Source organism: Podarcis muralis, chromosome 2 (assembly GCF_964188315.1).
Source record: "Podarcis muralis chromosome 2, rPodMur119.hap1.1, whole genome shotgun sequence".
In the NCBI taxonomy this organism is placed as follows: Eukaryota; Metazoa; Chordata; class Lepidosauria; order Squamata; family Lacertidae; genus Podarcis; species Podarcis muralis.
This window is the reverse complement of record NC_135656.1, coordinates 91,151,198-91,178,186: the sequence shown is the minus strand read 5'-3', so window position 1 is coordinate 91,178,186 and position 26,989 is coordinate 91,151,198. Positions and strand designations below refer to the sequence as shown.

The following is a 26,989-nucleotide window of genomic DNA, read 5'->3' as shown; positions in this document are numbered from 1 at the left end:
AGTCCTGATCCATTAACAAGCACAGGCTCAAGATCTCGGAGGGAAATGCTTGCATAATTGCAAATGCAGAGATATGGTGTGATGTATTTCACAGGCAGAAACCTCCAATCAATCGTTTTGCATTCTTGTGCATGTGATCAGCTTACAAAACCCACATCACCATGACCATAGATTAGCTCCATCACTGCGCTCGCAAAGAAATCTGTGTTCTGTCGGCAAGGCATTATTAGCCTTGCCAAGTCATCAGGTCACGGCCAAGCTTCCTTTAAAATGTTGAAACATAGCAATCTCACTTTTCCGTAAAGGCAGTTTATTTTCTGAAGTTACATAATGCCTAAAGCTGGCAGCTGCATACCAAATACTTGAATTCAAAGCCAAATGCAATACACACTTGGGGTAGAGGGAATTGTGGAGTGGGGCGGGGGAGGGAGAAAAGTCACAATTTGTTTCCTTAGTGTCTACCCCCACTCCCAAATCTCATTTAGGGTTTGAAACTTCTTCCAGGAAAAAGAAGTGCGCCCAAATAGGAATGATGGGTAGACAATGGCGTGTTTGTGTTTATGTGATTACGTATACATTTATTTACTACCCACCCTTTGTCATAGTGTCCCAGCACGGGCTACAACAATAAAATGCAATATTAAACTCAGTTTAAAACAACTTACAATAACATCTGTCATGGATGCTATAACTGAGATTTCCTAGGGATGCAGGTGGTGCTGTGGTCTAAAACCACTGAGCCTCTTGGGCTTGCTGATTGGAAAGTCAGCGGTTCGAATCCATGTGGTGGTGGTGAGCTCTGGTTGCTCTGTGCCAGCTCCTGCCAACCTAGCAGTTCGAAAGCACACCAGTGTAATGAGATACATAGGTACCACTGGGGCAGGAAGGTAAACGGCGTTTCCGCGCGCTTTGGCTTCCGCCACAGTGTCCCGTTGCATCAGAAGCGGTTCAGTCATGCTAGCCACATGACCCAGAAAGCTGTCTGTGGACAGATGCCGACTCCCTTGGCCTGAAAAGCGAGACAAGCGCTGCACCCCATAGTCGCCTTTGACTGGACTTAACCGTCCAGGGGTCCTTCACCTTTACCTTAATTGAGATTCCTGTATTGTAGGAGGTTGGACTAGATGACCCCCAGGATTCCTTCCAACTCTACTCTTCTATGATTATTCTATGAAATAGAGGCTTATTCCCTAAACACCTAAGCCAATGTGGCACCCTCCAAATGTTATGCCCAGCCAATCCCCATCATTCCTGCCCATTGGGCAAGCTGGCTGTGGCTGACAGAAGTGTGCGTATAGCAAGCTTGTAACAAAGCACACTTTAATCTGCACTCGAACAACCCAGGCTATGTCTCAGAACAAGATCTTTAATTCTTTTGTGGGCCAGGTTCCACACAGCCTTTGCTTACTGCGAAAGGTCTCAAAACCTCTTTCCTCTCAATGAAACGTTTGTGATGATGGAATGTACTAATGGAGAGACTGTTGCTTGTGCAACGCAATACTTAATCTGATAAAAAAGCTCCATCGTCCTGTACAAGGAGAGTTCCTGCTCTTTTATTTAGAATCAGGACTGCAGCTTGCTCCCAACAGCTGCAAGAATGAGAAACCCACAGGTTGGAGCCTACAGCTGAGGAGACCGCACCTAAAAGCTTAATGAAGGAGTCATGTTGCTCTAGCAACTGAGCTATCGGCCTCGGTGCTGAGGCCAACAAAGTATGGACCTTTTCGTGTGTGAATTAATACATCTTTGGCGTAAAGGTGTGCATGCAACAAAACATGTCTACAAACACCAGTCTCCTACAGAGATGCTAGTCATGGAGGCAGGTTTGCTGCCAATGCAATGTTGGCCAGAGAGGGAGTGGATCCTTTAACGCTCTCTGTTGTCCACCTACAAAATAAGTATGGTAGTAGCCAAAGTTCTTGGGAAAACATGGGGCAAAAAACCCTGCAAGAACATTCCATAGCGCTTTGCTAACTTAAAATATGTCATATAAATCATCAATAGTAAATCTATTTTTTCCCTACAAGTCTTGGGATACTTGCCACATCTGCATGTTCAAGCTTTACTCTGCCAGAGGTAGGGCTTATAAATTACAAAAAACAAAACAAAACGTTTTGGTCCCTTTATTGTACCATTGCTAACCTGTTTACTTTGATAATTTCGATTCTTACTAATGCAAAACTGTCATGCTGTTGCATTAAAAGAATTATGGAACATCGCTGGGGTATATTTGTTTTGAAGCTGACTGTTTACAGAGTGGTTATTTACAAAATCATGAAAATACTTCTAATTCCCTTAGGTTGGCAAGACTGCATGTTCTAAAACTGGAAATGGTTCCAGATTTGAAGAGGGAAATGTCCATTTAAAGAGACATCATTGCTTTGTTTACCACCCTTTAACTCACAATAGCACCCATGTAATACATAGCAGCTAATGTTTGGAAATCCAAGGGAAGTGCATTTAAGGATTGAACATTCTTCTCCCTCCTACCCAAAACTGCCATCTTATGCATAGTGACATCAGGAATTACGCATGCACAAACACACACACACACACACACACACTTCCCACCCACCCATCCATGCACTCCCTTGCAGAAGTGACTGTCTAAACTGTGGTATCTCTCAAGAATGGATATCAAACCTTTTTAGTTTATCAAAGATATGTAGGCTTTCTCAGTTCATGCATTTGTTCTGATTCAATATAAGATTCATACATGTTGGTAAATGCATGAGCCTGAAGCACACCCAGGGTAGAGTGCGGAGATAATAGCCAAACAGCTTCTTAAGTCTTTTCACTTTGACATCAAAACCAAAGACCATTTACAGAAAATAAAGCCAATAAAATGAGGTCCGATACTCTAATGCTGGATGTGCCTAACAGTAGAAAACAAATCCATTAAAATGCCACTTTTTAATAAAAGAAAACGAATGTGGACATTCTGTTTGTCCTGTTTGTTAGGAAGCTTCAGTGTCTTAACTTTAGTTATTTCCCAAAAGCTCAATTAACTAAATTGAAGTGAATTCCATTGTATTCTCTCACGAAATTTATTGTATTGAATGTTACCTATCAGAAGTAGCACAATCGACAAAAAGAAGAATGAAAGCTGGACTTTTGATTAATGTGACATGTTTTGGCAATTTTTGTGTATTAAAAAAAAACCACTCACAAGTGATCCAAACTTAGATTTTGCAGTTGAAGCAAACCAGAAGTGACCCTGGAAATTACATGACTCAGTTTTTGGTTGCTGATATCAATGGATGCAGAAACAGTGCACAGAGAAGACCGTGAAACCACATTTTTGTTTGTGGGCTTCCTAAAGGCATCTGGTTGGCTGCTGCAGGAAACAAGAAGAGAGGCTAAAAAAGGCTTTTGGTCTGATCCAGCAGGCTTGTCTTATGGCTAATTATATCAAATCAACCTCTTTCATACAAATAGGTGCTTTCTTCCCATGCTGCAGAGCTAGCTGCTGCTGCTGCTGCTGCTAAGAAAACCACTCCCTAGATCCAGTGGTTGAGAGGGGCTTACTCCCCCCCCCCCCCGCTCCATTTGAAGTTTACCATTAACCATACACTTGGAGCAAACCAAGAACTGTGTGTCCCCCCCCCCCTCACAGAATTACCATTTCCTGCACCCTTAATAAACTATGGTTCCCAAAATTGTTTTGCCGGGGGGGGGGGGGAGTCATGAACTTTAAATGTGCGCTGAATAGGCTTTAAATATATTCTGTGTTATCTGCTCACAGTTTCATTATCTTCAAATTCAAGAGCAGCAGCGTTGGTTCTGAATTAGTGCAGGCTGTTGTGGAGCGACTGAAGATGAGCAAACCAAAGCTGGATAAAACAGAGGTTATAATGGTTGGGAGCCCCACAATCTAGGGGGAAAGACTGCCTGGTTCTCATATCTTCCCAAAACAGTGAGTCCATAGGCCAGATGGTTGCTCTAGGCGAGGGATGGGGAACCTCAGGCCCAGGGCTCAAATATAGCCCTCCAGGCTCTTGGGACTCCCCAGCCACACCTCTCACTGGCCCTCTGTTGGAGCCTCCTTGAGCCTGGATGGAATGCACCCATGAACTCTGACAATGCCTCTTGCTCTGGAGGACAGAGAAGGCTGCATGAGTGTGGGTAGAAACTAGCCTACTACAGAAAGGTAAAATTCACATGTATTGCTCTGCCTGCTTTTCCCTCTGGCTCCACCCACAACCAGCATTTGGCCCTAGACGGGTTGCCCAGATGGGTTTGTGAGTTGAAAAAGATTTCCCACCCTCGCTGCATATGTCAGAAATCCAGCTTGTCAGAACACACCACTGTTTGCCTCCTCATTAGCTGGAAGATGACACACTGCGGTGTAACCTCAGGGTAGACACCCTTAAGGACAATGTCCAAACTGTACATGCTGTACAGTGCAGCTGTTAGCCTCCTGGTAGGAGCAGGGAAGAGAAGGGATAGAAGACCAGAATTCTCTCAGATGAAGGAATATCCCAAGATGTTTACCCATGAAAGGGGGTGGGGTGCACAGCTTTTAAATAAAAAAAGAATGGGAAAGGAATCTAAAATGATAGGAAAATTACTGGGGAGGGAGACAGGTAGCTTTGTTGATGTTGTGTTCAGCATTAAGCTTCTTTAGTACAGTGGGAAAGCATTCATCCTTCTGGGCAATAATATGGTGTTTTTTAATGTACTAAAAATGGTGTGGGCATGGGGAGAAACTGTTGCCATGAGGACTACCCAGCTGGTTTTAGCATCACTGACTCAGGGCAACCTCCAATCATGTCTGCCCGCTTGTTCTCTAACACTACGGAGAAAAAACAGGGGAAAAAATTCCTTCCAGTAGCACCTTAAAGACCAACTAAGTTAGTTCTTGGTATGAGCTTTCGTGTGCATGCACACTTCTTCAGATACACTACGGAGAAAATTTGGGAAGCATGCTGGGGGGGCCAGGGAGAGGAAGGTAGAAGCTCCTTTGGTCAGCAGATACCAGTTTACACCATATTTGATCTCATCCTCGGGCTGCCACCCTTTGCTCCCGAAAAGTGTGTCTTCATTTCCTGTGAAGTGACAAGCATAGCATTTTCTCTACTCAGGAACAGGCTCTACAACAGGCAATACAATTATCCAAGTCTCATCTGTAGGATGACACCTCAATAAGTACCTGCCTGTCTTTTTCACTGCCAACCTCAATTCTGTCTCTGACCCCAAAGTAAATGGGATCAGCTTGCACATTATCATCATCCCACGTACCCGACAAAGCTTCCCTGTCACTCTGTGGGCAACAACCGATGTGGCAGCTATCTTATTTTCAGTTTTCCTCTTCCAGAAGCCGGAACGGAGACAGCCTGCACAATTCCCATTGCTCAACCCCACCTCTGTCAACTAAGGCAACAACAAGTCTTCTTAGGATTTCAGGCCCGATTTATTTTTCTACCCACGCAAAGTAAACAAGACAATCAGCCCACCTGTCTCACGGCACGTTCCCTGTCCACTTCAGCGTATTTGACAGCCCCGATCAGAAAGATATGAACTTAAATACAGGTACATGTGCTCTTCCAAACAGACTGTCCACAAGGCGAGACACCTTTGGTGCTCACCTGATCCACATTTCTCTCCAGCTAAGCTTCTCTGCTTCCCAAGCACATCAGACCCTGTACTGAATTGACCTACTTCTGTTCAACGTTCTGCCTCCATAGCAACAGAATTGCGTTAAATTTGAAAACAGCAGCCACCGACCATACAGAGATACCGCAACGCAAATAATACCAAGAGGGAAGAGTCGCTCAAGACAAAAAGAAAAGAGGGCCTCCTCAGGCATTGCGCAGAGGTTGCGCTAACCTGTGTGGATGAGGTATTTCCAAGAGATTTTATAGAACATTGTTCATCAAAAAAAAGAGGTAAAGATGAAAAAGTTACAGTCACACAAACCAATACACACATGCTCCCCAGACCTCTAGTTCAAATACAGCAATGGAGAAACAAGACACATATTACCCCATGCCCCGTTATTGGTTGATATGCAACTAGTTCATCTTCCCAGTGGTAGGTCTTCTTCTGCGCAACAGGACTTCCCATGCAAAGGCATACAATGACACCATACAATGGGTTGGTGCTGAGTTGGTTTGGAAGTAGTGCAGGACAAGCAGCATAAAAAAAAGGCCATGCAAAAGCCATCATGGAGAAGTGTATACAAAAATCCAGCATGCAGGGAAGCAGCAGCCCAGGGGATATGGCAGGCAGGTTTCTAGGCTAGAGTAAAGATCAGAAGATCTAAGGGGGCCACATTTTATAAAGTTTTGATAAACTGCTGTCGTAACCAGCTACTTAGAAGAATAAAAACAAACATGTCAAACTATCCTCCCTTTGATCCTTATTGGTCTGTATTCTTGTGCTCTGCAGTTTTTCCACTGATTATCCAGTGCCAAACAAATTAATCCTGCCTGCTTTTTGGATCCAACTTTGCATCCTTGGACTGGGAACCTGATGCAAAGTTGACTTGCCTTTCCTAACGCCTGTGCAAATCAATATTTTTAGGTATGACCCTTGTTAGTTCCTTAGATGGCGTCAATGACTGTGATCATAAAGCCTGAATGTCAATTGTATGAATTCCTCAGCCCTGGCCTTGCCAGCACCATCCAATTTATACCCAAGGGAGGGGGGGTGCACGCACAGTATTAAATTACATACAACTGAGCGCTCAAAGTTTAGAAAACTAGCAACAAAACTGCATTGTATTTAATGCTTTAAATGTAAGGATATTTTTTTTAAAAAAAAAGACAACAAGCAGCAAATATTCCTCCAGATGTTGCTTTTGTATTCTCCATTCCAGCCTACATACTTGAAAAGGGAAACACTTTGGGGTGAACAGTTAAATAACAGGTTAAGAATGCCAAACCACAAGAAAAGCAAGTCCCTGCATCACTAGGCTGCTGGCCAAAGTCATCAGAATAATATCATTTTTCCATGCCTACCCAGATGATGTTCTGCATGCCAGGATGTCCTAATAATACATATTGAAAAACAAGGCAAAGGACAGTCCTCTAAAAGTTACTCTAACCAAATAGGGGAAATCGCTGGAAAGAAGCAACAGCGTTTTAACACTTTGGGCCATGAGCCAGTTCCAACTCACTTCCAATTGCAAGCATTAGGGACAATGCTTGTTGAGTTAGGCCAAGGACCGTGACATACAGAATAGCTGCTTTTTTTAAAGAAAAAATGCATTCTGCCATTTGACTCAGGGTAGTACAGTAAAATGTGGAGGCACAGATTAGCAAACAGAATATTAAAATGGTTGTTTCCTGAATAGCTCTCTAAGGGAGAGATGGACAATCTCCCAATGTTTATTGCAGGGTTTTGTGCTGGTATTTAACATGTGTTTGTTTTTTAAGGCATGCAAACAAATGCGGGGGGGGGGGGGGCGTTAATTACAGCATTTCTACTTCCCTGCCAAAATTGACAATTCCTTGAGGGGAAAAACAATATGGCAGGGCAAATATTTCTAGAGAGACATGCATTCCCTGCCTGCCTGCCTGCCTGCCTGCCTGCCTTTGAGGGGATCATTTTGTTGCCAAAAGGCAAATGTCACTATCACCCCTGCCCAGCCACTACAAAACAGCAGGCCTTGAAGTGCTGGCCTTTGTAGCAATAATCAGTTTTGGGTTCAACAGGCCATGCCATTTTGAAAAACTAAAATTGTGCTCTAGATACAAATCCATAACCTTGAGTGTATGCAGCCCTCCCCTATTATGTGCCTGTGTGATGCTGAGAGTCAGCATGTTGTACTGCAGGCGTAGGGACCCTTTGACCTGCCAGAGGTTGCTGAACTACAACTCCCATCAGCCTCAGCAAGCATGTCCAATGACCAGGGGTGATGGGAAATAACTGAGCTTGAACTCCCAACAGGTTTAAGCTCCAGAGCCCCATTTGGAAGCAGTGACGCCTCTTCAGGCTTCTGAAAACCAGAGCTTGACACTTAAAACTAAGCATTCCTGGAACACACACACACTTCCCAGCTTTACCATATGTCTTGTCAGACTTGCCCAATTCTCCTCCATCCCACGAACAGGAGCAGAGTCTGGCAATCACAGAATCCTTTGCCATTCAGCATTTATCAGAATCCTTCATCTTCAAAGGATGCAAAAAAAAATAAAAAAAAAATGATGGCGACTGCTGAACAAGATCCTTCTAGCTGAATTTAAAATAGGCTATCTATCTTGCCCTACAAGCAGCAAGCACATCACCTCAAAGTTCGTCAACAGCAGAAGCAGGGCCCATTTCCCCAAAGAGTTGAGGGAGGTGAGGGAGTTTTGTTTTGCCACATGTATCGGGTCAGAGTCAACACTCGGTTGGTTTCTTAAACTGTGGCTTAACAGATTTGTTAAGTTTCCTCTCTCCCCTTTTCTTCACAGCTTCCACTTTCTTCAACAACAAAGAATAAACCCGGCGAGGTCTAATTGCACCTAGAAGCTCTGCACACAATGTGCTCCAGTGTGTGCTATTATTTATCCAATGCATAATATTTTCCTTTGAGAGCACAGTGGGAGCATGGTAAGATGAATCGCTTCTGCGAAAGCTAAACTGATTAAGGTACAAAAACACTAAGTCACCTGGCGCTCTCCCCAAACAGCCAGCCAAAATGCAACTGAAAGCCCACAAGAGGCCCCCTACATGTGTTTAAGGGAAAATTAATGTGTTCTTGCCCCTCTCGGCAAACTGTATTTCTCAGGTGAAAAGCAGAAGCAAAACAGAGGGACAACAAGGCACTTATCCTGACTCTGAACAGCTTATCTGCTCTGTAAGCCTTCAAGTCACCTAGCAAGGTTTTGTTTTTGTTATACGGGTATAATCACCACCACCTTGAATTTTAGGGATTTATTCATAGAAATGTAGAGCTGAAAGGGACCCCAAGGGCCATCTAGTCCAACCCCCTGCAATGTAGGAATCACAGCTAAAGAATGACAGGTGGATGGCCATCCAACCTCTGTTTAAAAATCTCCAGTGAAAGGCAGTCCACAACTGAGGTGGTAGCATTAAACAGCTCATTCACCAGTGCAGGGATTTCTCCTTGCGCAACAGAGCAATCTCTGCCCGCCCCCCCCCCAGTCTGCTCTGGGAGTTCCTACAACCCTCTGGAGGTGATTTGTGAGCAGCAGTGGCTTCACATGGGGTTGGGGAAAGAGAGGGGGGGAAACTGCATCACGCTAGTTCTATTCCTCGGGACACAGGTGGCGCTGTGGTCTAAACCACTGAGCCTAGGGCTTGCCGATCGGAAGGTTGGCGGTTCGAATCCCCACGATGGGGTGAGCTCCTGTTGCTAGGTCCCTGCTCCTGCCACCCTAGCAGTTTGAAAGCACATCAGAGTGCAAGTAGATAAATAGGTACTGCTCTGGTGGGAAGGTAAATGGCGTTTCCGTGCGCTGCTCTGGTTTCGCCAGAAGCAGCTTAGTCATGCTGGCCACATGACCCGGAAAAACTGTCTGCAGAGCGGACAAACGTCAGCTCCCTCGGCCTGTAAAGCGAGATGAGCTCCGCAACCCCAGAGTAGTTCACAACTGGACATAACTGTCAGGGGTCCTTTACCTTTTTTTTTTTTTAAAAAAAGTTCTATTCCTTGCAACAATTTAGTCAAATGTCATCCTTAGTTTTCAGTTTCACAGCCCGTTCCCACATCACACATTTGTAGATGCTAGCCTATAAGGATGTGTGAGTGCATGGGCTATCTAGCGGTGCAGCAATTAACACTGCTAGCGCATTTGCAAAGATAAGCAGTGCCTGGTATAGTTTCAAACTGGATAGGGGAGGGTCCATGTGTTGAGATTCCTGCATTGCAGGGGGTTGGACCAAGATGACTCTCTGGGTCCCTTCCAACTCTATGATTCTATGATTGGGGTTTTTTCACTCCCCCCCCCCCCTTTTCCTAAGCTGCTAAGCCGCCTATCAGCTGTTCCGCTGATAACCCGCTTAACAGCTGATCGCGAAAAGCCGCTAGACAGCTGTAGCGCTAATCCGCTAAGCTGTCAATGGGGTTGCTTCGCAAGACGAAAAAACAGGGCTTCCTGATAGTAGCAACAGCTGGGTTCACTCATGTCGCTGTTGATTACCCAGGCAGTGTTGGGAAGAGGCAGCAGTGACATGGAGGAGGCATATACACTTCAGTGGAGTCAGTCCAATGCAACCCCAACTTCACCACTGCCCCAGGACAGCCTACAGCGATGCTGTTGTCAGGAGGGTGGCTCCACCACACCGACTGCTACAGCATTGTGCAGCTCAGGATACCAAGATCCATCTTTCCCCACATGAACAGATCCGGACCCTGCAATCATCATCTGAGGCCCTTTTCCATAAGCCTCCTTCAGGGGAGGTCTGGAGGCTGGCTACAAAAAAAAAGTGCTCTTTCAATGGCAGCTCCTTACTTCTGGAATGTTCTCCCTGGCACCATCTTTAGGCACCAAGCAAAAAAAATATTCTTTTTTACCTGGGTTTTTGGCCCTTAACTTTAAGTGTTTTTAAGTATTTGAAGCCTCTTTTAGACCTCATTTATATAGCTGGTTTTCTTTTTTAAAAAGTTATTATTCATTGTGTCTTTTCTAATTGGTTTCAGTATTTCTATTGTGTTTGTAGATCACTTTGAGTAATTTCTATGAGTCAAATGATCAATAATTTTGCACGCAAAGCTGATGCTCTACCAGTGAGCTACATTTCCTTTCTAGGAGCTCCCCAAAAGCACCTTGTAGCTGTCAACCAACTAATTTGCAGGCATCTTCAGAGCCTGTGAAAGACAGATGGACAGAGATGACAACAATTACATCACAGGGGGTTATCAGTGTTTCCCAACCTTGGGCCTCCAGCTGTTTTTGGACTACTACTCCCATCATCCCTAGCCAGCAAGACCAGTGGTCAGGGATGATGGGAATTGTAGTTCAAAAGCAGCTGGAGGCCCAAGGTTGGGAAACACTGGACTAGATGACCCTTGGAATCCCTTCCAACTCTACAATTCTATGATTCGTATTACTGCTTACAAGGAAAGGCACAGCTCTGTTGGCATGGGTCACTGCATCAACCCCTAGAAAGGAGAGAAAACCCAGCCACTGTTAGAATTCCTGCTCCATGATTGCAGTCATGGGATTGTTGTCTATCACATGACAGTGTATGTTTTGACTCCACAGAGTGGGAAGTGATGGAGACAGGATGTTTGTGTTACTGTGTTCTGTGAAGTGGGACTATTGCCCTTTGTTCTTTTTCTCTTTGCTGTCTGATGCTAGAGAGAGAGGGAGCCATGTTGCAGTGTTCCGTGTGTGTTTATATGTAAATAAAGTAGATTAGCCAAAATGCTGAGTTGCTGAGGTCTGTTACGCAAACTGCAAACACTCTGCGGATCCCTAAGTGTGCCGGTGTCTGTTGGCGTCGCTGTGATGTTCAGGCTAAAGAAAGCTTTTGAAGCTCCCAAACAATCGACCGGAAGGGAGAGAAAATGCCAGTCGGGCATGTGTCTCTGCCAGGGTCCTACTCGAGTGTAGGCTGAGCTAGAAAGGAGAGAAAACCCAGCCACCACCTCCTCATTTACTTCTGATATACTTATTCCTTTGTACTTGTATTTGCTCTTCTCCCAAGGCGTTTGAGGAATACAATGGACAAAATTAACGTGAACTAATAATCCTTGAAAATAATTATGATAATGTTTCCTGTACTGAAATCTAACACATCTTTGCAGGTCTCCGCATACTTTGATTACAACAGACTTATTAGTATTATTACTATAAAATGTTCACAGCCTTGAATTACCAGGCCAGAACACAATAGCTAGGAAGGTATGTGACTCACAGCTTGATGAATTCCAGTCTTCACTTGTTCACTCAACACACCTTCAAATACAAAGGAATCTCCAAATCTTTCTGCCTGAGAAGAAGAAAGGGGGGGAGGGGGAGAGAAGAAGAGGCAACTCTAAGTCAATTGGATTTGCATGCTTGCAGCACCAGTGTTTTCATTTCCAAAATGCCAAAAGAAGAAAGCATCAAATCAGACAATTAAGCGCACAATGGCCTTTACTTAATCCTCCCTAACAGCAATTCAGATTTTGTTGTTAAAGGAAGTAATACGCCATGCGGCAGATTCACAGGGAGATGACAAGATCGCTCTGCTCAAGGTCATGATCGTTCCTAAAGCTATTTTTCTCCCTCATAGACTATGAAATAAACCCTACCCAGTGAACTAAACTGTGGTCTAAACCTCCCTTTAAATCCATCTCAGCCAAAAGAAGGGAGCTGACCTTGAAACATATCTATAGATGGTTCTTAACACCACAGAAGTTGGCGCTGATACACCCAGGAACTTCCTAAAGCCATTGTTAAGATATAAACTGACTTGGACCCCGAGATCATCATCTGAGGCCCTTCTTTGTATGTCTCCTCCAAAAGAGGTCTGAAGGCTGGCAACATGGGAACGGGCCTTTTCTGCGGTGGCTTCCTGCTTCTCGAAAACTCTCCCCAGGGAGGCTTGGCCCTGGCACTTTTGTACCAGGCAAAAACATTCCTCTTCTCTTAGGCCTTTGGCTAATTAAACAATCTATGGCCTTTTAAACTGTGTGGAGGGAGGGTATTGTTTTTATTTATTACTATGGTGCGCATTTTTGTGTTTTTCTGTTGTAAACTACCCTGTGATCCTTAACTGAAGGTCAGTATAGAAATAATAGGAAATAATAGTAGTAGTAATTATTATTATTATTAATAATAATAATAATAAACAACTGTTGGTTCTGATTAGAAGAGCAGATGGCAGCTGCAGCAAACATTTCTACTTCCATTGATTGGGAATACTATTTTATAATGTTTCAAATTCAATTATTATTATCATTTAGAAGTTTATTTTTAAAAGCTGAAATGAAACTTGAGGGATACAGTCATGCTCATGTCAGAGATATTATTAAGTAGGGGAGAAGCTGAAAGAAAGCAGCCTGATCAGAAGCATCTAATGAACTTGCCATTAAGGTGGGATTTGAAGACCAGCAAATTCATGGGAAATGATTCACTATGCAAAAACATTTTATATATTGCATTATTATTAAGTAGGGTGCATCTTCTCAGGGCAGGACCAGAAGTCAGCGGCTATCACGTATACTTGTGGCGCCGGAAAATAAGCCAGTCAAGCAAGCAATCCTGGAAATGGCGAGAAAGAGCTGGAAAGTCCTCAAGGCTCATGAGGAGTCTCTCCTCAGAGCCTGAAGAGAACGTCATTGAGCCGAAAGTCCAGAAATAAATATTTGAAAGGCTTTTTAAAAAGAACCTATGGGCTCCCAAAATGGCGCGCGGGACCTCTCACTGCTGCAGCGCTACCCCGCTCAACAGCTGTTGGGCAGGAAACTGTATTGCAGCAGGATCAGAAGGGCCGTTCCCTACCCTTTCTGGTGATCGAGAGGCAAAGGTACAGTATAAAAGAAAAGGTTATGTCTGATGCCTCTTAAATTGCCCTTGTTCCCTGCTCTGACGAGGCTCCCCACTTCCACACATTTTGCTTATGTGCACAGGGGCCCAGAACGTAACCCCCTCTTAAGTGGGAAGTTGCCAGTATTATATTATTTATTTTATTTTATCTTAATCCATCACATACGATCGCTTTGTAAGTTACTGTTTTCCTGCAAAGTTGCTGTGAAAAAATACCCCAAACATTTCTATTCCCTACCTCTGTGAGGTAGCCAGTGGCATTCACAAACTTCTCAAATTCTGCATTGCTGACTTCATAGCGATCCATGAAGAAATGGTCAATGTGGACTCTCCTGGCGGGTGACTCTCCATCTTGTTGTATAGCTGGCTCATCAGTTCCCATCGTGAACACTCCGGCTGGAATAGAGGCCATCTGCAAAATGAAGAAGGCTGTTTCAGGAAAGTACATATCAGCAAAGCTCCTCATTTTCCTTCCATGCTGGATATGGAAAGAAGCAATTGCTGCACTTGTATGGCCGTCAGCGTGCCATTGACCAAAAACTTTACACTGAGCTCATATTGGGTAATCGTCAATGTTAGTGCTTCTCATAGTAGACCCACTGAAATCAATGGATTTAAGTTACTTAAAGGGGCTAGGGGAGCTTCAGGTTGTTGATAGTGGGGATATCTGAAGCTTTACTGTATTACACAGGCAAAACAGAGCAGGATGGGGAATCAGTAGACACTGAATGCAAAAGAGGTAAATGACAATGGGGGTATATGTAAAGGTGTGCTTCAAAGAAGACTGAGATGAAGTTTGAAAAACAAATGAAGACAAAATAATACAGACTATTCTGACTGCAGGGAGGCAGAAAGTCTATTTCTGAATAAAATTTGGATGTCTTCTTGAATCAAGATGGTAGACAGGACCTTTCAAAACAGCACTAATATATTTGGTTTATTTTAAGTCTCAAGCAACAAGGCTGTCAGTGAACAAAAACTGCAGTCTATATTCAAATAAACCTCCACAGCTCTGCCTTCAGTTCCAAACTGTTGTGCTCTAAGACTGGATCATCTTTTTATTTTCTATTTCTTTCTTTATCCCTCCTGTGCCTGCACACAACCACCTAACAGGCAAAAATCCAACAGGTAGAACATTTCCCAGCGCAGAGATTCAGCTCCATTAGATTTCTTTATAATCAAGCCAAATACAAAATGGACACGAAAGTTAGCAGCGCACCCAGAACTGGGAAGTTCCCTAAAGAAAAAGAGACACACATGCTTTCAACAGAATACTGTTTATTTCCTAAGCTTGGGCTGGATTTGATATTAGCAATACCTCCTGCATCTCTCAAGCGCAGCAGTTGCCTAAATGCCTTGTGATCATCATCAACAGAACCCATCAGCTGAGGAGTTCTGTGTTCTCTCTTCCTTGGTTTATTGCTTGGCGGGGCGCAATTATTTGTGTGCGCGAGTTTCTTTTGATCTAAATAAAATGCAAGACTCTGACGAAGGTATGAACTGCAGCTCTGCCTATCTTCCCATTTCTTGCTGACTCACTACTGCTAAGGTAGCTGTTCCAAGTTGGCTCAGAAATCACAGATTAATAGCTCACCCCTCGGTTATCTCTGGAGCACACACAAGAACAGGAGCATTTCAAAAATTAAAGGCAGAAGAACAAAAACCCTTCTTTTATGCTTCAGCGACTGAATCATCCCACACTGACGTATGCAGGCAGATTCTCGCCCGTCAATGCACAGTTTTAAAAAAACCAAAAACAGCAGCTTCTCAATATTGTCCTTGAAGCTAAATTTCAGCATACCTTTAATTATGTACCTGCGTGGATCATTTTCAGCCTTAGCTGTAAAGGAAATATAGCTCCTAAAGTGCATGCTCTTCATTTCAAAGAATCACAGGACTGTAGAGCTGGAAGAGACCCCGAGAATCACCTAGTCCAACCCCTTGCAAGGCAAGAATCTCTACTAAAGAATCCATGACAAATGGCCATCCAACCTCTGCTTAAAAACCTCCAAGAAAGGCGAGTCGACAACATCCCAAGGGAGTCCAATTTGTATTGCTATTTAACATCAATGTTGGTTTTAAGTCTCCAGCAGAATTCAAACTTGTTTATGTTATATAGAGGGGTGAGGGATCTGCTTGCAGGCCAGATATGGCCTGCCAGGCCTCTCCCCCTTGGCTTTCCAGGTCCCCAAATGTCACCTGTCACACATCTGGCATCATAGAGATGTCAGGTGAGGGGGGGCAGGTAAGATCAGCTGCTTGTGTAGCACACATACCCATTTTGCTTCTCCCATCACATGAGTAAGGCAACAAGCCATGAAGCATAGTACGGCAGCTGAACCTCAGACCAGGTTTTGTTTTGCTCCAACGAATATATGATCGCTGGGTGGCCTTAAATCATGGCTTGCTGTTGAATCCATGGTCGCAGCTTGTTAAGGATGGAATAGACCACGGGCCCTGGATTCAGACGTTACACTAAGAGAAACTGTTTATGGTTTGTTTACTTGCTCATGCAGAGCAGAAACGCTGTTCACAGCTTCTGAACAGCGTGGTGCATTAACACACTTTATGGCCCAGAGCAGGGGTAGCCAATGCGTTGTCTCACTGTTGTTTGACTCCAGTATACCTGAAGGAGCGTCTCCATTCCCATCATTTAGCCCGGACACTGAGGTCCAGCATCGAGGACCTTCTGGCGGTTCTCTCACTACGAGAAGTAAGGTTACAGGGAACCAGGCAGAGAGCCTTCTAGGTAGTGGCACCTGTCTGTGGAACGCCCTCTTGTCAGATGTCAAGGAAATAAACAACTATCTGACTTTTAGAAGACATCTGAAGGCAGCCCTGTTTAGGGAAGTTTTTAATGTTTGGTGTTTTATCACTTTATTATTATTATTAATATTCTGTTGGGAACCACCCAGAGTGGCTGGGGAAACCCAGCCAGATGGGCAGGGTATAAATTATCATCATCATCATCATCGTTCCCAGCAAAGCCAATGGTCAGGTATAATGAGAACTATGATCTAACAACATCACAAGAATTGACCCTGACTTAGTGTTAATGTGAATATATATAATATATTAAAAATTCATTAGAGATGCATTCTGGACATTTCACTGATCTTCCTTCCCCTCCCCTCCCCAGCCTTATGTCATAACAACAAGAAGTGTCAACTGTTGAATGCCTGCTGAAAATTTTTCTATTCCAGCAGGCCTATGCAGGTGATTATGAGTAATCCCCCACAATGGCTTACTGATTTGTATTTTTCCCCCCTCCATTTTAACTTGTTTTTAACTTTTCATGTTTTTCACTGTATGGTTTTATACTGTTGTAAACTGCTGTGATATATTTTTATGACACAGTGGTATAGAAATACTTTTTTTATAAATACCGTATTTTTCGCCCTATAGGACGCACTTTTTCCCCTCCAAAAATGAAGGGGAAATCTGTGTGCGTCCTATGGGGCGAATACAGGCTTTCGCTGAAGCTTGGAGAGCGAGAGGAAATTTGGATGACACGTGATATAGACTTACAGGTGTTACTAATGAATTAGCACACTTAAGATATTCTACCTGCATGTAAAACACAACAGCTGGGGCAAGCACAGTTTGGGAATGGTTTTTTCTTTCTTTCTTGGAAGGCAGTATACGAATTGATTAAATAAATAAGTTGGAAGACCAAGTTTCTAAATTTTGCAGGGAAGTTCCTTGAGTGCACATGTTTTCTCGCTTCAGAAATTCAACCTCCAACACGTGGAGTGGTTAGAGTTTTGCACACTTGTCTCCAAATTGACTGCTGGTTTAACATGTGATTTATACTGTAAACTGCCCTGTGAGTGAGTGAGTGAGTGAGTGAGTGAGTGAGTGAATGAGAGGAGAGTGCCTGAGGAGGGCAATCATGGAAGCCAAATATGAGGGAACAGCAACCATACCACAAAAATAAGTTACTTGAATAAGCTCCAGTTCAAAATTTCAGACACATTCCAAGACACAGGATAAAAAACTGGAAGTGTTATCAGCACAGAAGCAAAACATGCAAGCATGCTGTTTCATATATTAGCCCTTCGCAGAAGAACTTGGAGTCTTTAAACTTCTTAATGGTGAAATTATTTTCCTTTTAGGTTGTCTTTGGCATTCTAAGGTTTGCTGTCAATGTCTGAAAGAGCTGGAATGAAGGGAAAGATCGCTTTTTATTTTATAGCCTCTGACTTTTATTTTTTCCCCTCTCAAACAAATGATAGTTGTGCTCAATGTATTAGCCAACATGCAAATATCTAATGTACAAATGGGGGGGGGGTGTAGGGGAGGATTATGTTCACAAATCATATTTCCCTCAGTAAAAATGAGTTTTAGGAGTTGAGACATCCAATTAATTAATATCCTCCTGGCACAATGCCAGAATGTGCTGAGTTTGCAAAACTCTTTGCAAATGGAAAATTGCTTTTGATCAAGCCAAAGTTGTTCTAAAGTCACGAGGAAGAGTTAGCAAGATAAATAATGGTAGCTCAAAGACACAACAGTGCTTTGCAGTTCACCCTCCATTCACCTCATAGTGTACTCCTTTAAAAATAGGGTAATCCAATAGACAGTGATTTGTCTAAGTCACACAGTAAAAGGCCAAGGGGAGGTTTGAACCTGCGTCTCCCAAAACCAAGACACAACATGGGGAGCCAATGCAATGTATCTCACAAAGTGACCCTGGACCAAGCACTATCTTCACAGGGTTTTTTTGCAAGGATAAAACTTAAGGAGGAGAGGATGGGCAAAACCATGTACGCTGCCTCAAGCCCCTTAGAGGAAAAGCAGGATAGAAATGTAATGCAGTGGTACCTCGGGTTACATATGCTTCAGGTTACATACGCTTCAGGTTACAGACTCCGCTAACCCAGAAATAGTGCTTCAGGTTAAGAACTTTGCTTCAGGATGAGAACAGAAATCGTGCTCTGGAGGTGCGGCGGCAGCAGGAGGCCCCATTAGCTAAAGTGGCGCTTCAGGTTAAGAACAGTTTCAGGTTAAGTACGGACCTCCAGAACGAATTAAGTCCTTAACCCGAGGTACCACTGTATATGAATAAACAAAACATTCTGATCACAGCACCACACTGACTTCAAATGTTGTTTCTATCCAGTATTATGTAGCATAAAAACACCCTTGAGTATTATTATGACATATACTTGTGTACCTTGTTTTGTCTTTAATAAGGAATCAGCTACATATTTCCCTAAACCAGGGACTACAACTCCCATCATCCCTAGCTATTGGCCATGTCAACTGGGCTTCATGGGAGTTGCAGTCCAACATCCTCCGGAGGGCTACAGGTTCCCCATTCCTGCCCTAAGCAAATATGTGGTGGCAAAGCCTCCTGCACTTGCTGCAGCTATATGGGGTGGGTATGGGTGGCCCCAGCTCCTTAGCTTCGCCATTTATAGAAGTTTCTGGCGTCACCTACTCAGAATATGAAAACTTTGAGGTCCCAGGAACAGCAGCAAAGATAGCTGTACTCACCATACTCTATTGGGAAAAGGAAGACCAGAGAGAGATTCCCAGCCATCAGTTCTGCTCTAGTCATTTCCAGACAATGAATGATAAAACGTTGAGAGATAAAGACTGGCTGCTCCTGCAGTCCTGGACCACTAGCACTTATTGCTGTAACCTAGAATTATGGAACAACCAACAACTGAGACTGCAAGTTCAGTATGAGAGGTTGTGTGCAGTTCTGGGAAGCATTTATCAAAATGCTGCTGTGCAACAAAAGAAACAGCCAGGGGCATTCAGCAAAGAGTAATGACATGAAGGGGCATGCTTGTAAAAGTGCTTGCCACAAAGCCGCTCAAATTAATCAGGACAGAATTGGCAGAGCTGAGCAAAGCATCAAATATACTGCCCAATTACACAATTCATCCTCTTGCATGGCGTCAACCCCCCGATTCTGATAACTCCAGCAGCACAAAAGATCCATCTACCAGTAGCTTTGCAGATCCAATTCCTATTCAGCAAAAGACATTGGCAGGCATACGCAACATTCTGTATAGCATCACCCAAAACAGTCCTCCATTCTGCACCAGAGCCCTGCCAGAACAGGCGCTTGCTCCTTCAGCAGAGCAAAGGCAGCAGCTGGGCTTTTGCTGACAACTTGAGATTGCTGGTTTGCTGATCAAGTGTCTTTTCACTGTGTCAACTCTGTACTTCAATTTGAAAAAAGTTTTCAGTACATTCAGAAACACACCCTACTATCTGTATCCAAGATATTAGGGAAGCACATGAGTATGTGCTGTCCTAAAATCTCGGATACAGAAGATAACAAAATCTAGAAGCTTCACGGAGTGCCCGGGTTTTATTTTGCTTACAACTGAAATTAACCACAAGAAACACTGACTGCACAGTTCCATGCCATCTTTCCTGAAGATAATTTGCAAACCACTTAAACCAGACCACAGTGTGGTTTATAAGGTCTTTCAAGCTAGCAACTTTGCAGTTGCTTCAAATTAGTTCTACTGATTTTACAGAAGCATGACATTGGAAATGACCTGATAGGTAGCAAGAAGAAGGCCTTTGCCCTATACCGGGGCTCCTAAGCTGTGGTCCACCAATGGTCCACAAACTTCATTCAGCTGGTCCACAGCTTGTCTGTGGATTTCTGGTTAAAGATGGGAGATGGCACATTAACCATTTTAAATTTTCATGGAATTCAAACTGTAATACAATAAAATATAAAGGTATATAAATATACCGGGATGCGGGTAGCGCTGTGGTCTAAACCACCGAGCCTCTTGGGCTTGCCAGTCATAAGGTGGCCAGTTCGAAACCATGCGACAGGGTGGGCTCCCATTGCTTTGTCCCAGCTCCTGCTAACCTAGCATTCGAAAGCAAACCAATGTAAGTAGATTAATAGGTACTGCTGTGGCAGGAAAGTAAACAGTGTTTCTGTGCACTCTGGCACTCAACATGGTGTTCCGGTGTTTTATGCACCAGAAGCAGTTTAGTCATGCTGGCCACATGACCCGGAAAAGCTGTCTGCGGACAAACACTGGCTACCTCAGCCTGAAAGCGGAGATGAGCGCCACACCCCATAGTCAAATTCAACTGGACTTAACTGTCCAGGGGTCCTTTACCCTTACAATAAGAAATAAAATAAAATACCTTTACAATAAGAAATAAAAGAAGCAAGAAAATACTATTAAAAATCATATAGCATCTCGCGTAGTGCATTACAATTGCCACAACAGGCAGAAAAACCATTTCATGGTCTGCCAAGACCCTTAGCAATTATTGGGATGGGGAGCATCTTCAAGAAGCACTACCAAACTGTTCTTGAAACCCTTTAAGGAAATAGATTCAAAGCCCTACTTAAGTTTCTTCAATTGAATTGCTCTTCCTTAAGTAAATTCAGAACTGCTGCGCTTTGTATTCTCCTCAGTAATGCAAAGATGAGCAATTGTAAGGTAATAAGGCAAGCACTTATACCTCTTCTTCCTGGAAGCCTTTTAAGTATTTGAAGGCTCTGCGAATAAGATGCAGAGTGAACCCTGCAATTTATGAACATATTGTACATGTGTGCTATGTAATACATTCTGCCTCCAGCAGAAATTGCCCACTAGCTTCTAGATAACTACCCACTGCCAATACTGCAGTTGGCACACGCCCTCCCAAAGGCACCTACTATATGCAAAAAAGCCGCTGCAGGCTAGAAGTCTGATTATATAATATAGTAAGAAGTAAGAAGGTATCTTCAAATTGCCAGAAGCCCCAAGAATAGGACAGCCACTGAATTAAATGTATGCTTCCTGTCTTTATTTAGTGGTCTTAGGAAGCACTTCAATGACTTCAACCATGGAGACTTGAGAAAACCTAGGGCACCACACCTGTCCAGATGCCACGTTCAGACACTATGAGGGGACACCAGTGTCAGGACTCTTTCTTTGCCAATGTTGTGTGAACGGGTCCTGGGATTCAATTTCACTTCTTTTGCAATCACATGGTCTTCTAGAAACTTGCTTAAAATCATATCCACACAAAATACAATCATGCCAATAACCTTAGATTTGCCATGCTCCTTCCAGAATCCTAAAAGAAAGTTGGAAATTCTAATTACCTTACAACCAACCCAAAAAAGACTGGCAGAACTGTACAAGCATTCTCAGAAATGAATTCTATTTAGCATTGACAGTGGTCATCCCACACCCAGTCATGCTTGCTAGATATCAGTCTTCCCATTAAAATTAACAACGCAATCATATATCTTTTGATTGGGATAGACTATTTATCAAGCTGCACTTAGTACCATGCAACCAGACCTTTATTCTACTAGACAGTTCGGAATTCAGTGGTCAAGACAGCAACAGCATCAAACTCTAGGGTAGCTGTGTGCAGATCTGAAGACAGTTTCATATCTTATGTGTGGGCTAACATATTTTTAAGGATCTGAGCATTCCAGCACTGGACTGCATGCATGTTCTGCCTGAATGAAGGAATCCCATTTGCAATCCTCAGTTTCAGAGTCCTGGACTCTGCATTCATCATCTGAGACCTTTCTTCCTGTGCCTCCTCCACATGAGGTCTGGAGGATGGCAACACAAGAACTGGCCTTTTCTGTGGTGGCTCCCCGTTTGTGGAATGCTCTCCCCAGGGAGGTTCGTCTGGCGCCTTCATTATATATTTTTAGGCTCCAGGTGAAAACGTTCCTCTTCAACCAGGCCTTGGACTGATTAATATTCCACAGCCTTTTAAAGGTGTCTGTGGGAAGGGGAGTATTATTTTATTGTTTTTGCTTTAATTATTTACTTGTGTTTTTATGTTGTATTTTATTCTGTGAACCACCCCAAGATCATGTGATGAAGAGTGTATATAAATTTAATAAATAAATAAAATAAATAATACCCATTGAGGGCTGAGAAAGTGATTTGCCTGAGATCTTTGAATGCCATCACATTAATGGTGCTCCTGTTTCAAATCAATGAGTTGTTAGGCATTATTACTATTATTGTAAGTATTATAAGGCTTGATTAAAGAGAAATGTTTTCACTTAGTGCCTAAAGATATGTAATGAAGGCGCCAGACAAGCCTCCCTGAGGGAGAGAATTGCACAAGTGGGGAGCCACCAAAGAAAAGGCCCATTTTTATATTTCCACCCTCTGGACCTCTTGTGGAGAATGCACATAAAGAAGGGCCTCAGATGATGATTACTGGTTCTGGGTCAGTTCATATGGGGAGAGGCAGTCCTTGAGGTATTGCAGTCCTGAGCCATTTAAGGCTTTATAAGTCAAAAACAGCATTTTCAGTTGGGCTCAGAAACTAACTGGCAGCCAGTGCAGTCGGGCCGGCGTGGCTATACCCAACAATGAACAGGAGAATCTAAATTCCAGACCAGATCAAATCTGTGAAGCAATCAAGCTCCTAGGATCCTCATGAGTTGTGAAAAAGAACTTGTGCAAATCATTCCATTTCTGCTTTCTGAGGTATAGAATGGTGATATTATTGATAGAAATAACAAAAAGTCCACACAAGATGTTGTGGGTGTGGGTGTTGTCACAGGAGAAAAAGATACTTAAGTTTATTAATGAGAAAATGTGGCCTCTTCACAACAAACTAAACAAAGGTAGCTGGTGAAATGGTATTTTGATCAACCCAGCTCTCATGTGATACATTAGATGAGGAAAACCTATGGCTACCTCCACAATAAGGGCTTATCCCCATTTCTGTTTGCCCCATGCCTAGAGAGCACAGGGCCAAGAGGTTTTCCACTAGTCGTGCTTTCCAGGCACATGTCTGAGTGATTTTGCCTTTGCCCAGCCACTTCCCTAGAGTTCCTCAGTCAGCCTGGCAGGCAGGAAAAGATGATGCGAATTGTAGCCCTAATTATCTGGATGACACCAGGCTGAGAAATGCCAGTGGTGTTTTTTTTCTGGTGGTACTCAAGGATACACACAGAGGAAGGCTATAATATGCCTTAGACTTAAGCACACAACCACACTTGTTCACACAGCACTTCTAAGGATACCTCCTGGGTAACCTTGCCTGAGGTCCTCTTAGGATCATATTGTAGAGTTGGAAAGGACTCTGATTGGGTCATGTGGCCCAACCTCCTGCAATGTAGGAATCTCAGCTAGATCATACATGATGGCCATCACCACCTCTTGTGGGAGTCTGTTCCACTGCCGAACAGTCAGAAAGTTGTTCCGTGGTAATCTCCTTTCTTATACTTTGAAGCCATTGGTTCGGATCAAATGCCATCCGCAGAGTCCACTGGAGCAAGTTCACCAAACTTCGCTGTGCTCCTAATCTGGTCTCTGCGGTGCCACCATCTGTACCGCCCCCTTCTTCTCCCCACAGGTATCCTTCGACCGCTTTCGCTTGACCCACCTACCTGCCTGCCCTCCTCTTTCCATTGCGGGCTTTCCGGCCCGCCTCTTGGCTGATGGGCGACATTCGCCTCCAGGGAGTACTTCCTCGCGGCTGCTTCTTCGCCGCTGGCCCGGTTGGCGCTGCTGCAGCCACAAGTGCCTTGGCCTCCCTCCAAGCACACGGCGGCGCGGAGCCACACAGCCCAGCAAGCGAGAGCGAACCAAAGCGGCCTGTGCCTGGGCGCAGCCATGTTGACTGGGACGTCACGTGAAGCCAAAGCGGTCAGCTGACTTCTCTCGGCGTCTCTTTCGCCCTCCTCCTCCTCCTCTGGCTTCCCTCTGAAACTTTAAGCATCTTTCTTCGGGATCACGGATTCCAATGGATCTGGTTCCCCGCAGTTTTCGTCTCCCGCGGCAATTGAAGGGAGAAAGAGAAAAGTAAAAGAAAGGGCTGGGAGCGCGAGCCCCGCTCCTCAAAGAAATGCAAACCTGTTCCTTCTTAAACCCATTTCCTGCTTTTATTCTCGCAGTCGCGCTTCCTTATGCATTTCCCTCCTGACCATGTTATTCGCCTTCTCTCTCGCTCCACTTGGCACTTTGAAATCATACCCATGCGCGCAGGTAGCAGGCTGGGTTAAAGCATGCGGCAAACGGCTCCAGAGGTAAAAGAAGCTGAACACCTGCTGAATTTTGTTATGGGTTAATTTGAAGAAGCTCAGGAGCCCGTCTTCCGTTGCATCTGGCTAAGTATTGCCCTTGCCACTTTAAAGGCTGCCCTCTTTTTCTCATTAAATACGAACGTGTGAAGCGACCTAGTAATTAACCACTGGTTCTCGCTGCCCACGTTATCCGGGCTCTATGAGCATCTCATCCGTTCCCCCTCTTACGACCCTTTTTGACAGCATCGCTGAGAGCAGAGTATTACGCCTTGTGAATGCAAAGCACGAGCGCTTTCCCTGACCTGTGGCTCTTCCCGGAAGCTTCTGCTGCATAAAAAATGCATCAGATGCCACTTAACATTCTAACCTCAGATTAAACCGGATTGCGTACGATACTCACAAAATACATACAGAGAGAATTAAATATTCCAATCTGTTTAAAAACTGCATTATTAACCTGAGCTGGATCCTTTGCACAAGCTAAAATGAAAGAGTAAACCCTACCTCTTTTGCTTGCCTTAGGGTATCTAGCTGACAGATATTGATTCAGTAATACAAGTTTGGTCTCTAATATTGATGGAATATTGTTAGATTTAGACATGGGTACTATAGAAAGTCTCAGGAAATTATGGGAAACTGATTGTGGTAAAGAAATAGAGGAGATGGCCTAGAACTAATTGCACGATCAGTCAGTCCCAAAATTAGCTTCCTCACACACCCAATAAATTATGTTAAAGGTGACACATGGATGGTGTGGTACCCACTAAAACTCCAAAATCAACCAGGTTTCTCATAACTGCCGGCTTAGGGACGTACCACTATATATGTTGGACATGCCACAAGCACAAATCTCTCTCTCTTCCAGGAATTAAAGAATAAAACTAATCAACACATAGATCCAGACACACAGTTCCAAATATCTTTTTTCCCCCCTTAAAACAATGCAGATCAAAAAAGTAAAGCCCCGATCAGCCACTCAGTTATCACAGTTTGGAACAGTATGAAAGGGGCCACAAGGGACTGTTATCATAAACTTTTTTGGGAGTATTACAGTTGTGGGGAAAACTAACACACGAACAGAATGGCCAAGGGGAAGATAAATGTTTTGACTTGTAGAAGTCAGTTGGCCCATGAACCTGTTAGAGCAGGCTTCCTCAACCTTGGCCCTCCAGATGTTTTTGGGCTACAACTCCTTTTTTTAAAAAATAATTTTTATTAACCGACCAATCAAATCAAATCACATCACATAAATTCCGAATTACAAAGCCGAATTTTAAATTTTTGTTGAGGGGACCCATATTTCAAGTTCCGAAGGGGGATTCTGATCATCTTCTTGCTACTGCGTTAATGTCCAAATCAGTCCAAATAAAGTTCATAATTCTATCCAGTCTTATCTTGCTGTTTCCACATCTCATCTTGTTTGTATATTTTTTCTTTTTTTCTTTATGATCTCTTCTGATAATCTCCGTAAGCAGATAAACACCAATTATATCCTGTGTGGATTTTTCCGTTCGTCCAATCCTCATATCGAGATGGTTTCCATATATCATCACTTTCATAAATAACATCGCTCTTTCCATCATTAATCTCAGGATCTGTTGTTCTTAAGTCCCACTGAGGAGTCTCACCCACAATATAAAAACAGCTCTTTTCTTCCTCCCAGACTCAAGTCCTCCGACAGAGCTTGCCAACATGGCGACGGTATTTTTAACTGTGTCATTCCAAAACTCTTAAACCTTCCACGCTCTTCTTAAAACATGCTTTGGTTAGAAAATTCATCTCCACACAGTCGTAAATCCACAGCTTAAGTCATTAAAACGGCATTTTCTGACTTGTGAGGGGGGGATTCTTGTTTAATCACATAGAGGAAAGAAAGGAAAGTTTTTTCCCCTCCCCCATCCAGTCCCTTTGCCATACCGAGTCTTGGCATATCTTCTCATGATTGATTCTTATTCCTCCGACTCGTCTTGTTTATCAGAGAACTCTTCAGTTAGCAGTCTTTACTCCCCCTCCTTCCTTGAAATATGTGCATTTGCTTCTTCCTAATTTTTCCTTTTGAAGTTCTTGCAGCTAGCGGCGTGGATCAGAGACAGCGTCCAGGAGCACCGAGATCCGCAGGAGGGCATTCTGCCTAGTGCCCTCATCCCCACAAATTCGGGGGTGGTATAGGGCACAGCAGGCAAGGGCAGCCCCCCCATAACCTTGGGGGGGGTAGGGAGGCTATTTACTCCCATCACAGCCTCCTAATTACCTCCTGTGGGTCGGAGAGATGTTATTGTCAGCCATCTTCTGATGCGCCCCTAGTGGCCCCTCGTTTTTGGCCTATAACTCCTATGATCCCTAGCTAGCAGGACCAGTGGTCAGGGATGATGGGAATTGTAGTCTCAAAACATCTGGAGGGTCGAGGTTGAGGAAGCCTGTGTTAGAGACTTGGGCCCACCATCTGTTGTTGATATTACACCACCCCGTCTCTTGCCTCCCATTGCCTCCCATTGTTGCAATGTCTACTGTGGCACCCTCTCAGCTTGGTGTCCAGTGTGGGAGAACTGGTTGTGTTCCCCTAAATCCA

At 43.8% G+C, this 26,989-nt stretch overlaps 1 protein-coding gene across 4 annotated transcripts in view; it reads right to left on the bottom strand.

The window, feature by feature from the left end:
* Positions 1-24,064, bottom strand: part of SUMF1 (sulfatase modifying factor 1) — a 71,758-nt gene extending 47,694 nt beyond the window's left edge. The window contains exons 1-3 of one of the 4 annotated variants that reach the window (XM_077925012.1): positions 23,785-24,064; positions 13,666-13,839; positions 11,812-11,886 (exon numbers count right to left, since the gene is read on the bottom strand). In XM_077925012.1, coding sequence (XP_077781138.1) covers positions 11,812-11,886; positions 13,666-13,839; positions 23,785-24,012 — 477 coding nt within the window. In that variant the 5' untranslated portion in view covers positions 24,013-24,064. The remainder of the gene's footprint in view (positions 1-11,811; positions 11,887-13,665; positions 13,840-23,784) is intronic. The other 3 variants (XM_077925011.1, XM_028719351.2, XM_028719350.2) reach the window with 3 other exon arrangements.
* Positions 24,065-26,989: the final 2,925 nt, after the last annotated feature.